Source organism: Callospermophilus lateralis, chromosome 10 (genome assembly GCF_048772815.1).
Source record: "Callospermophilus lateralis isolate mCalLat2 chromosome 10, mCalLat2.hap1, whole genome shotgun sequence".
Lineage (NCBI taxonomy): Eukaryota > Metazoa > Chordata > Mammalia > Rodentia > Sciuridae > Callospermophilus > Callospermophilus lateralis.
In genome coordinates, this window is record NC_135314.1 from 82,003,484 (window position 1) to 82,017,520 (window position 14,037).

The 14,037-nt window shown below is 34.3% G+C and overlaps 1 protein-coding gene across 1 annotated transcript in view; it reads right to left on the bottom strand.

Moving 5' to 3' along the window:
- Positions 1 to 358: 358 nt before the first annotated feature.
- Nsun3 (NOP2/Sun RNA methyltransferase 3) overlaps positions 359 to 14,037 on the bottom strand; it is a 58,452-nt gene continuing 44,773 nt past the window's right edge. The window contains exon 6 of the mRNA XM_076868229.2: positions 359 to 5,638. Within this exon, the coding sequence (XP_076724344.1) occupies positions 5,377 to 5,638 (262 nt within the window). The 3' untranslated portion in view covers positions 359 to 5,376. The remainder of the gene's footprint in view (positions 5,639 to 14,037) is intronic.

Genomic DNA, 14,037 nt, shown 5'->3' on the forward strand with positions numbered 1-14,037 from the left:
TGATCAATCCAAAAGGAATGTCTGTCACATAAAATGTGATATAGCTAGTTATACTAGTTACTCATGGCTGAAGATAGCAAACAGAGCCATTTTCAGAGGCATCAGAGCTAATTGTCTCTACCACATCCAGCCCCACTTTCCTCTTCTTGAGAATTAGAAGTTACAAGCCCACAGAAAATCTTGCCTAGGAACATCAACTCCTGGATCAGCCCAAATCAGTCCTTTCATTCCTCTTTGCCCTTCCCCCAGTGATTATTGTAATACCAGACAGGAAAAGGTGTACCTATTATGCTCGAATTCAGGACCCCCAAAGACCACCAGAGACCAAAGATCGATGTAAGCAGCAAAGAGGTGTTTATTGTGAGCTAGCTCAGTCCTCCGCGCACACACACAGCAACTGGTGACGCTGAGAGGCCCCGAGCCCAGGGTTTGCAGCAGTTTTATACATTCTTTGGAGAAGGCAGGGACTTCACATACATCATAGCAGATCATCACACACCACAGGAAAATCAAATAACAACTCTAAAACATGATTAGCACATTCACTGGCGGGAACAAGTTGGGTAGGGGTGATTGGTCAGTACAAAAGGGGGATTCATTTGAACTGATTGGTTTAAGCCAAGAGGGGTGTATATGCTGAACTACATGGTTTCCCAACATGTTATCAACCACCATAAACTGCTGGGAGGGTCATCTGGCATCCCAGGTATTTCCCTGTCTCATGCTGATTGGTTGGCTGCTAGGGGGCTGCTATGGATCCCCACCTAGCCTGAGTCAGGGACACCTGGTGCAGCAGAACACTCCTGTTATTTGTAGATAAACAACTTAGCAGGGTGGGAATGTGCCTAGGAGTGCTCTGTGGGTTTTTCCAAGGACTAAGGTCATGTCCCTTCCTTGGACAGGCTTTGCTCTGAGGTAGAGGCTGGTTTTTTATACCATTTTGAAAAGACTGTTAATGCCTTGTTTGGATGAATAAGACTCTCTTGATAACTTAATGATCTTAAGCTCATATAAATTAATTTCTTCTGTTTTTCTTTTACCATTGCTAAGACCTCTGAACTTTCTCCATTTTTATTATTATCTGCAATTTTATTCCCACTTGTTTTTAAAATCTAGGGCAAAATCGTACACTGAGGTCTTTCTCAATAGAACAATTTTAGTCTCTGTCGATTCTGCTAGGTAGCAGTTATTTATATGTAATAAGCTCTTCCATAACAATATGCAGTGGAAAATTCCTTTTGACAAGCCATAGCAAGCTTAATTGAGTCATGATATATACCATTAAATAATTTTCAATGAAGCAAACAGTTCTTTCCCTAAGGTGGCACATGCTTTTGCAGGGTTTCACCCAGACTATATGGCCTCACATGACTAGAAAAATTATTATCTTCATTTGTAAAAAGAGAGGTATGGAGTTAATATGAGTTAGAAAATTAAATTTTAAAACAGTTTTATTATCTATCAAGCTTTTTTCCTCCTCAAGTTTAGTAAAACTTATTTTTTAAAAGCCTTGGCACTGAATTACAGGTCAACTTTTAAATGTTTTGTTTACTCTCTTGCTTAATAATTCCCCAATGAGAATCCCAAATCAATTCTCTTTAAGTTTAAAATTTATTATGTCACATAATAAGTAATATTAATAGAAACTCTTTTGTTAATATAGTATTTCTGATTTTCTCCTACTGACTTTGCAGCCTAAAGCCATTCCAAATTCTGACATTACTTTTAATGTTTTCAGGACAGATGCTACTAGAGCTTTCAGCACAAGTAGTAAATTATCATCATACATTAGTTAACTTGTGAACTTTCATCTGAATATTCCTCAGATGCCCATGGGATCTGGGTGAGATTATAGCTCCAACAGTAATGGGCTTCATGTTTACTTTCCCCACGCAGTGCAGCAATAGGCAGACAAAGGGAGACTGTAAACTATTGATCTGAACCATATAAATGGATTGAAAATAAATTGTGCTATTTGCTCTATTTGTCCCCAAAGTCAAATTACCTAAACACGTAATGCGAGTAGTACCATTCAATTGCATCAAAGGACTTCTTGGCATCAAACAAAATTGTTGCTATTGGTTCTAATTTTCTTTTTATTCCAGATGTGTTATGTTAGTCTATGCAGATTTTCTATAAGGATCCATCAGATTTGTGATTATTCAGTTTTGGAGGAAGTATTCTGGTAGCTATTATTTTCTATCTACTTACACTGTATGAAAGATATTTTTCACAATACTAAGGAAGTAATATGTAATCTTAAATATAAACTTACATGGATACAGATAATAGGATAAAGAAGTATAGGCCATCTGGATTCCAATCCACAGATAACATCTGATCCTTCAAAAATTCAGTACAGAACATTTGAATGCATTATATTTATTCATATCTATTTCTGAAACTAGTGGCTGTTTAGTGCACTAATGGAAGAAAGAACTTAATATGTTGGTAAATAACCTAAACTTTTTAAACTATTTTGAAAGTAACTGAAAGCCACGGAAGGTATATCAGTTACTCCTGGCTTTTCAACTGACATTGAAAGGTTGCTCCAAATTTCCATTCTTCAATTTGGTATCTGCAAAGAAAAGGAGGGCATAAAATATCCCCATGGGAAATTTCTGGGTATTACAATCACAAGATACTCTTAAGAACATACCCTGAGATATTTCAATGGTAGGTTTTTCTCCTAAGTATTGATAAGTCCTATAATGCCATGGGAATGGGTAATTGAATAAAAATAGAAAACTGAACAATGGGGAATCGTTGTAAAGCCAAGTGATAACACTGAGATTTGCTATATTCCATATTCTGGGAGACAGCACAGTGCTGGGAGGAGTGGCTGGGCAACAGAAACAGTTTTAATATGGCTCTATTCTTTTTATTTTTTTGTACAGATATTGAACCCAGGGACACTTAACCATTGAGACACATCCTCAGCCATTTTTTATATTTTATTTAGAGACAGGGTCTCGCTGAATTCACGAGTCTGGTTTTGAACTCGTGTTCCTACTGCCTCAGCCTCCCAAACTTCCACCACACCCAGCCTTGGCTCTACTCTTTTCTTACCAGCATAACTTTGGCAAATACAAACAGCACTGAGCTTTAGTTTTCTCATTTACAAAAGTGGGGATAAAATACTCACTATTGGAGTTTTAAAGGCCAAAAAAAAAAAAAAGCAATATATATAAAGAATTTAATCAACCAATGCTCAATAAATGCTGCTTCATTATAATTATTATAAATAAAGCAATATATATTTATGTAGTGTATAAATATACAGATGCATTTTAAAGTAATCATGGGAAAGTCTAATCCAATGTTACATCAAGTATTCAAATTAACTTTCATGGCATTATACTAGGAAAATAACGATATTCAACAAAGTGTACTGTGAAAATTTACTTTGTAATTAAACTATACAAAAGAAATGCCCTTTTTAAACCCATAGGATCTTTTTTTTTTGTATTTAAAATTTTTTAGGTGTAGTTGGACACAATACCTTTATTTAATTTACTTATTTTTCTGTGGTTCTGAGGATCGAACCCAAGGCCTAACATATGCTAGGCGAGTGCTCTACTGCTGAGCTACAACCCCAGTGCCGAAATCTATAGGATCTTAAGACAGGATTTAAAATAGAAAAAAAAAAAAAAAAAAGAAAAAGAAAAAAAAAAGGCACAAACAAAATAATACAAAACAAAAGAAGCACAAAAACTTTTCCATTATCATTAGTCTTTGGTATTGATTCAATGTACTTGATTGGGTCTCAGAGACCTAGTTTTATTTTATAAACACATTGGTTAGATTTTTTAAAAGGTGTTAATAAAATGAAGATACAGAAAAAGTCCTCATAGGAATTCCCAGTTCTTTAAATCTGCCTACATATGCTTACAAAATACAAAGTAAGTAGTGAGCAGATAGTCTCTAGTTTAAATATACAGAATACAATGAACAATACAAGAGTATTCCGCTTCAGCAGAATTTCATATTTCTACAACCACAAAGTTTTTTTCTTTTTTTAAAAAAAAAACCTAATTTCCAAACAGATATCTTTAGAAGTATGCTTCATTGGGCTGGGGATGTGGCTCAAGCGGTAACGCGCTTGCCTGGCATGTGTGTGGACCGGGTTCGATCCTCAGCACCCCATACAAAGATGTTGTGTCTGTTGAAAACTAAAAAATAAATATTAAAAAAAATTCTCTCTCTGTTAAAAAAAAGAAGTATGTTTTATAATTTTTCTTAATAATTGGTAAAATATGTTTGGTCTCATTGAAGTAATTTTTGGAGAAAACACATGATATAAAAATTGAAGTTAAAACCTTAAGTACACAAAAAGAAACATACACAATATTCCCAGGATATATGTAAACAGAGAGAGCCACTTAGTAAATGGTATTGGGTTTTGGTAACAGTACAATCCACTCTCATTAGGCATCTCCCTCTCGTGCATTAATATGTGACATCATTTTCTCTTATAACATTTTATAACAGAGTGAAATAAAAAGCCCCTCCAGATTGGAACTGTAAGATAATCAGATTCTGTAGTGCTCATTATGACTGCAATTATGTAACAAAACTCTCCAAATATAGTTCAGTTATTGCAGTTATTAATCATCCTGGTTTTGTTTCAAGTACTTGCTTTATAGCCTGCTGGATAGACTCCATTATTCTAAAAGCTGAATGTCGAACGTGTGCATGTGAATCTGCTGTCCTAAAGGCCTTTCAACATAATTTACCCTTTCAATTTGTATTTGTGAATCAAAAAAAAAAAAAAAAAAAAAAAGGGAAGGGAGGGCTAAAGCTGGTGTCAATTGAGTCACTGACCTTTGTAGTAAACAGAAGATAGTCCTTAACAGAAAACAACTTTGCAAATAAGAAACCTATTTTTTCAGAACTCGAAATTGTACTGCTTAAGAAGTTAGTCTCAGAATACCAATCAGTTCTTAGAAAAAAAGAATCTGTACATTTCATAAGGAGGAAACAGTAAGAGTGCTGGCAAATATGCATTTTTAAAGGTCCAAAGCACCAACATCATGGGTAGAATGTAGTTCTAAACATTTTATGCATAAAACCATGTATTCTAATTTAATTATAAAATGCCAAGTAGAAGACAGCAGATTTATTATAGAGAATAAACACTACCTTCATCACCTTAAATTGTTCCTACAGATATATTTCTAGGAAAAGAAAATATACCTGAAAAATTCTCAAGGCTAGATTCTAAATGCTAAAATATTAAATAAATAAAATTCCAAACAGACCAAAGGAAAACTGTTATATCATCATTTAAATATTTGCATGTGGAGAGCGTGGAAATATAAACATAATTATACATCAAAATTGTTTACAAAATTCATGTCACTGTTTTCCTGTACTCTATGATTTTTTTAATTTGGCTACATACATTGGGCCCCAGGCCTTGCCTTTATCTGGGATCACCAAAAGTCCACATTCCTGGCCAGTGGGAGCAAATGTGAAGTCTTGGGAGCAAGTCCTTGCTATTTCCCTAATGTCCACAGGCATGACGTTACTGTAGGAATTTAAAGTTTCATTGATCACATCTTGATTTTCTGCCTTGGAAAGTGTGCATGTCGAGTACACAAGTACCCCTCCAGGACGTAAGGCTTTAATTGCAGACCTACATGCAAAGAAAAATGAGAAGACAAGTTAGGTATATTGAAAGGAAACTAGGGGAAGATTATATACTTGGAACTAACCATACTCTGACTCAGAATGTAATAACTTGAGATGTTTTCTAGCAATATATCTGCTTTTTTGAAATGGCAATCAGATCAATCAAAATGAAAAGGACAAAGGAATATATTGACTAGTTGGTGGTTTTGTTCTTTTAGGGGTAGGAAGAAAGGGGTAAACCATGGAAAAATTGATTTATCTTTGGGTAGATGGAAGTAAAAGTAAAAACAGATATTAATTGAAAGTGTACATAAAAAATCATTGATTCCAAACTCCATATATTCGAAGACGGGCAATCAAGCAAAAAGTTGAGAGTTTTTAATCTCATAAAATAAAATAAACTATTTGGAAAAACTTAAGGCAGCCACTGGGGGGTGCTGACTCCCAAACCAAAGAACTATGTATTTATTCTACTTTGAAGGAGCCTCTAGAGTAATAGCCAACTCACCATAAAGCCTATCAGCAAGAAAAAGGTCCCATCATTAAAATAAGCCTCTAATACTTTCAGTGTCTCGTTACAAAATAAAAATGTATAACCAAGGGTTTCCAGATAATTAAGGATGAGAAATGCTTACCAATGAGTAAAAGAAAGAATGCAAGCACAAGAACAACAACAACCACAAAATGTTACCTAGGAAGAAGCAGAAAATTCAGGGGACAAAAGAGAAATAAGACCTAATATATACAGAAAGATCAATAAATGTATAGCACCTGTTAAATAAAACAGAATGCCACGAGAAAAGACCAAGACGACAGACCTTGGAAATTAAATGCATGTTTGCTAAAATAGAGAATATTCTGTGGAAGTGTTGGGAAGTCAAGGTTGAAATGCTCCATTAGAACAAAAACAGACTGAAAATAGAGAGGATCAATCAAGTGGGTCACAAATTGAAACTGACAGAACCAGAAAGACAATATAAGAAATAAGGGGCTGGGGTGTAAAGCTCATGAAATTATAAGAGAATTTTTCAGAGATAAAAAAAGGAGGAAATAACTCTTCAGATTGAAAGAACTTATCAAGAGGCTGGGACATTCATTATTATTTATTGAGCATCGATTATATACTGTTATTGCTCTAGGATGTCAAATATGTATGGATGAATGAATAAAATAGAACAACTTCAACAACAACAAAAATAGCCTTACCTTCATGAAGGTTATATTCTGGTGATTATGTCAGGGAGACAATATAACAATGTCAGGCGGCTGAATTCCTAACACCCTCTACCTGAGAATTTGACTGTATTTGGAGACAGGTTCTGTATAGAGTTAATTAAGTTAAAGTCAAGTTATTAAGGTGGGCTCTACTCAAATATGTCTGGTGTTCTTCAAGAAAAGGAAATTTGGACACAGAGTTACAAGAGGAAAAATGTAGAAACACAGGGAAAAGAAGCTATCTAGAAGCTATGGAGAAAGAACTCAAAAGAAACTAATTCTGCTAACACCTTTATCTAAACTTCTAGCCTACAGAACTGTGATTGTTTAAGTCACTCAATGTAGTACTTCATTAAGGCAATAAAAGCAAACTTTATACACACATAAATATACAAACATAAAAATATATGTATCTTATTTTATTTAGTATGCAATTGAGCAATAGGCATTATGTAAACAATTAAAGCAGGATAAAAGGATTAGGGGTGCCTGAATAGTGAGGGGATTGCAATTTTAAAGAGGATGGTCAGATAGGATGTCCCTTCAGAATGTGACATTTGAACAAAGACCTGGGAGGTAAGGGAGTGGATCAAGCAGATATCAAAAGGGAAGACCACTGTACACCAGAGAAATAAGGAATAAAAAGAACCTGAAATATGGTTATGAAAAGAGGAAGCCATCTGTGGCTGGGGCAAGATGAGCTAGGAAGTGGTGTGAGATAAGATCAGAGCGAAGAGAGGGCGTAGAGGGTCCTGTGAAATACTGCAAAAACTTTATGTAATGAATAAAAAGCAACCACATTTATGATATAACATTCTTACATTTCAAAACTTCAAGAATAAAAAGAGGATATTAAATGCTTCTGGAAGAAAAATGGATCCCCATTAAAATGGATCATTTAGGGGTCCAGGAATAAGACTGGTATCAGTGGAAGAGTACGTTTCAAATCCAGAGAAAAAGCAATTTTAAGTGAATTCCATTTGCAGCCAACTCATCAAATAAATATGAAGAATACACGGATATCTGCTAACTCAGAAATTTTACCTACAGCAAAATGAGGAGGTAAGTCAAGAAAGAGGAGGAATGTGATCTAGAAAAAAAAAAAAAAAAAAGAACCCAACATAGGATAGAAAGGAAGGAAATGAAATATCTAAAAGAGAGCTGTGTGAGAGGGCTGGAAGGCAACTACTCCAGACGGGAGGGAACAGAGTTTTCTAGAAAGAAAGGAGAGGACCAGAAGAAAACAGATGAATGACTGAGAATATAAAAAATCGAAGATTTGGTACACAAATCTGTAGAAAGAGATTGACTGATTTTCTCATCTAATTTGGTTCTAGAAAAATTCTCCTTTCAGTGGTACTCCAATTATAATATTAAATGAATAGAGAAGGAAACAGTTTGAAGACATTACTCCATCCTATAGTGAACAGTTTGTAGAATTAGACAACATATACCATATTTAGAGTCACTCTATAGAATGATACTCATAATTCAACACAGATTATAAAGTCACAGAAAGAATACTAGCAATGTTAACAACATGAAAATAAAAGTAACACCGTAAGGTACTGAAAAGTGCAAGGTAGAGAAATATGGGGGGGGCATATAAATATTCTTACTTTACAAAAACAGAAGCCAAAAAACATTGCCTCTATTGTTTTAAAACAGAGAATAAAGGTTCACGTGTACTAAAGATAAACTTTCCACTACGATAGAACTAGAAATGTAGTTCTAAGTATATAGAGCTGACTGAGGGAGAAATGGATCATAGCATGAGAATACACAATACAGGGTGGTATATGTAAAATAATTCCTAGCAAGAGGTCGGCAGTCAACATCTACAGTTGATAAAAGATAAACATGTTATTTACAGATTTAGCATGACCTAGAGAATAAAATTAAGATCAGAAATAATTAGTTGTTTTTGAGTAGTAAGACTATAGGAAAAGAGGGAGTGGCAGGGAAAAATTCTCTTTAACCAGATGTTCATTTATATTTTTTATATTTTTTACCCATGGGATTTATTTCTATAATAATAAAAATGGAAGGGGAGATCTGACAGTAGGATAAATATCAGCCTTTTTCCACAGAAGTCAGTTATTTTATTTTGTTGTAATTTTGACTGTTAGGGATAACCTTTCTGAAGAACATATTCCCTAAGGTTTCATATAATCAAAATTTTATGGTATCCAGAATTTCCATGTATTCACTTATTGATTAAAATATGTGGGAAGTACTGCCATGGAAAGCTTACCTTTCAGTGTTTGTTGTTGGTCTCTAAAAATAAATTTTAATATGTATCTTCTTATTTCTTACTATCCTCTAAATATAGCTCATGGAAACAAAAAAGGCTCTTATTTATACATTAAGGATGCGAACTCTCAATAAGATAACTCCTGTAGTAAGAATAATGTCCACATCATAATCATCTGAATTTGTAAATATGTCAAACCCCAATCCCAGAACCTATAAAAATGTCATGTTACATGAAAGAAGGCATTTGCAGATATGACTAAATGAGGAATCCTATGTTGGGGAGATTATTCTGGATTATCTGAGTGGACCCAATGTAATCACAAAGATTCTTATAAATGAGAGAGAGAAGGGTTCAAAAGAGATGTGATGATGGAAGTTAAGGATGGAGCTACAAGATTTCTGGCCGAAGAGAAAGAGTGAAGGTATATGAGCTATTTCTAAAAGCAAACAAACAAAACAACCACCCCCGTCCCCCAAAGGGATTCTTCCCTAGAACTTCCAGGAGGAATTAAGCTCTGAAAGCACCTAGATTTTAGTCCACAAATACCTATTTTAAAATTCTGAACTCTAGAAGTGTAAAGGCAATAAATTTGCATTTTTAAGCCACTAAATGTGTGGTATTTTTTACATCAGTAACAGGAAACAAAAATACACCTGGTGATGGCTACTTTTTTGTTTGTATTACAGTAAGGCATATGTGGACTTTGCTAAAATTGTATTAGTTACAAATATACTCATTTTGAATATTTTCTACTGACTAATAGCAATGGGTCTAAGATTTTTTTAAAAAATTTTACTCTGCTGTACAAGAGATCTATATTTTATTTGAAGGCAGGTATCTTTAAAATACCATTAAAAGGATTTATTTTGGTCTTAGTTCCATGGTTAACAAAGCCAGTGCTTAATCAAGTAAGTATGATTTTTTTTCTTCTCATTAAAGTTGCATAGAAGTACATAAAAGCTTCATCATTTACAAACAATATGTTCCTGGCTTGATGCAAATTTAAATTAATTTCTATAATGTTGCCAGTGTTGGCTGATTCTTCTGCTTTGTTTTCATTCCAACATTCATAATTTATCTTTCTAAAATTAGGTTGGTATAACTTAACTGCTCACATTAATTTCTAAACAACAAAATTATGTGTAGAAATACAACGCTTTCTTTTTTTTACCTTCTTTTTTTTTTTTTTTTTTAACAAATTGAGCTAATCTCAAAATCCTAAGGTAAAATGATAGTAATTCCTATCAAATGATTGTTGCTATTTATTATAGCTGGTTGTTGTTTAAATACTGTTTTATCTTTTTGCATCTAATAGTTATGGATTTCAGAAGTACTATACGTTTGTATTTAAAGATCAAGAACAGTAGACAACCTGGAAAAACTCAATTCCAGGGTTCATAGCTAAGCTTCTTCTACCAAGAATTATCGTCTGCATTTTTCTCATGAATTGAACAAATCCATACTGAGGTCCACCACCAGTTTTGCAGAAAGTATAAAACTATCTTTAGAATTAGAATTTATCAACACACACAGTAGTTCCTCACTTTTAATACAAAAATGACAACAGAAACTTAATTTAAGGCTAGAATGTTTAATAATTATCAGTTCAATGTTTTAAAGATCTGGTCTTTGTTTCCAATAAAAATTAAAAGACGTGTTTTATAATATACTAAATGGAAACACTCCTAAAATACAACTACCTAAATATGCAGGATCCTGCCAGGAGAACAAATCATTGGCTTTCACCACAATTTACCAATTTACACATGCAGCAAAATCATAAACAAGAAATGAATAAGCATTATAATAAGCATCATCCAAATTATCAACAAAGGACTACTGTAGGGCAGTTAGAGGGATGTCTAGTTGTTTAGGGAGAAAAATGATTCAGTCAATGCAAAATAAAGACACTAATTAGTAGATCTTAACAAACCAACTAAGAAACTTAAAATTCTGGAGAGGGGAAAGGCATTTAGAAATAAAAAAGATTTGAATAATAAATTCTGGCAAAGCAGTGATATTACCACATAAAAAGACAAAGCAGGAGAAGAAAAAAAAGATATGCTAGTTTTGGGTCTGGTGGAAGGCAAAGGGGTTCTCTATCTTGTATAAATTTATATGCTATGCAGTTATTGTTTTCTTTTTCAATAAGAGGAAACAACTAACTAAGCAACACCCATTTTGGTATATTAGTACCCTCTGCTAACCTTCTCCAAATGACCAGCATCCCCTTTGCTTTTTCTCAATGACTCAAAGTTTCATGGTTTAACAAGATCCTGAAATCGTGATATCATTTACCTGTGCCATATCCACTAATCATATTCCATAAGATTACAAAAAACCAAGTTGTATGAAGACTGACATTATTCACAAGTAAATAGCAGCTGAATTATTGGAATTTTCTAATCTTGATAACAGGAACTTCCTAATCATACTTAAAAGCAGAAGTTAGGAAAGGATCTCTTGACTAACTGTAGCAGAAGCAAAAGTACTGTTTGATCAGAATAGGTAGGTTGCTAACCTAATACTCTAAATTCCAATTACTAGTCTTCATTTTGAAATCCCTAATGAGAACTGGTAAACATTATCCTGGGATCTATCTGAAGATTTTATATATGCAACGATAGAGCAAAGCTTGCAGAAGCAATACTAAAGGAAGTTCCCTATACACATAGTAAAGGGAAGTGATACAGATGTTAAATTGTGTTGAAATCTGCAAATGAACTGTGGGTGTGTCTGAGCCATGTCTAAAGCAGAGGTGGGCCCTTGTAATCTCACAGATCTCAAGAGTGCTTCCTTGCTCTGGCAGAGGTCCTGCTCAAAGAGAATTCCATGATACCCCGGAATTTACTGGCTCAAACAGACCTAGGCTCAAACATAACTTTGTGGAGGTAGAGAGACACCAGTGGCCCAACTAGCCTTGTGGCGCCAACTGCCTGGAGGAGGAAGAATTACTGCAAAAGTGATCAGTCCACAACCAGGCCAACTTTCCCACAGCTTCTGGCTTCTTGTTTACCTTGAAGAACCCCTCGTCACAATAAATTCTTTTGGCGTTTCACTATAAATAAAATATTAGGGGGCTTTTTCCCTTTCTTAGGATCAGACCCATTAGGTCTCTTCCATCTGTCATTCCCCCGCTTCAAAAAATATTTTCTGTGTCTTTTGCTTTATTTCCTGATGTTACTGTTTAATTCTAGCTGATCCGTACCTCCAAGGGTTACCTATTCTATCCCCATGCAGGTTGTGGGTGATAATATTGTGTGCCAATTCTGTTTTCTTTAAAAGTGCTTCCCCAAGCTTTTTTTTTTTTTTTGATAGTTTATAAATATGTAAACTATTTATATATATAAAATATATATGTTCTCCTCAGAAGTCTCCCACACAAGTGCTGATCAGGTCCAACCCCTACTTAAAATATAAGATTCTATCTCATAACACTGCTGTAGTAAACAAAGCTGATTTTGATTAAGAATATAGTATACATTAGGGTGCGAAATGCTTTTAACACCAAGTACAACTAACAGAGAAAGAATGATAGCATTCTAGTCACAGAATATCACCCAGATACCCAGCTGCGTGATGGGTTATATACCTTTCCCCAAATCTTTGGTTGTCTTTCATTATATTTTGGAATTAAGCTGAAATGCATTTTGTGTTTGGACCATCTAGTTAACAAAGCAGCTAACAACAACAACAATAACAATAACAACAAAACCAAAGCATATTCCTACAAAGGAAACCATTAAATAGAATATAATGTTAAGGCTAGGCACAGTGGTGCATACCTGTAATCCCAATGGCTCAGGAGGCTGAGACAAGAGAATTGTGAGTTTAAAGCCAGCCTCAGCAAAAGTGAGGTGCTAAACAACTTAGTGAGAACCTGTCTCTAAATAAAACACAAAATAGGGCTGTGTATGTGGCTCAGTGATCAAGTGCCCCTGAGTTCAATCTCCAGTTGCCCTCCTCCCCCAAATATAATGTTAAATTTTCCTCATTTAGAAATAGAGAATCCTTAATAGATTTTTGGGAAGTTCACAAAGTTTACTTTGAATGATGCTTCAGGTCTATCTCAGATCTAGTATCTCTTATATGTCTCTATGAAATCCAAAAAGCATTCAAATCCACAGTTTTTTTTTTTTTGTTTTGTTTTAAAGTTTATGGTAGATTCATTTGCCTTGTTATATAACTATTCACAGGTTTTGCTGGAAAAGTATTAATAGGTTTGATTGTAGGGTGTTGCTCTAGACCCTAATGAGGTAAAGGGGCTATATAATGGAAAAAATCCGGCCTCAAAGGTTTTGAACACTATTTTAGACTTCTGGTTTAGATTCAAATGAGTTTTACTACAGAGTTGCATAAAGTCATTTCTGTAATACATCTGCAAGTAAAATTAGCCATGTAATTGTTCAATGAATGCTTTATTTAATTACTTTTTACAAGCAAACTATATAAATGTTAACTTTTTAAAATACCAGAAAGGGCTGGAGTTATTAGTTCAAAGGTACAGCACTTGCTTCCCTAGCATTCATGAGGCCCTGAAATCAATTCCCACCACTGAAAACAAAAACAGGGACAAAACAAACCCATTTTGTGTTTCAACAGTAAAGCCAGTTTTCAAAGTATTTATCTTATCTTTCCCCAAATTAAATGCTTTGCTTTTTAATGAAATTTTCCATCTTTGAAAGATCTACTTAAAGCCAGAGAATCAATTTCTAAGAACCATTTAAAATACTGGCTTAGGAACAAGGTGAGAATGTGCTTGTTTCTCAGCACAAGAAGAAAGACCATCTTTACATTTCCAGACTAGTCCATAGAACAACTGATCTACAGTGAATAGGGGAATAAAGAAAAACAACTGCTTGAATTTAATACCTTAGAAGGAAAAGAGTATTATTTTAATGACAGTGTTAGTTCAATGACCTTGAAAAGCT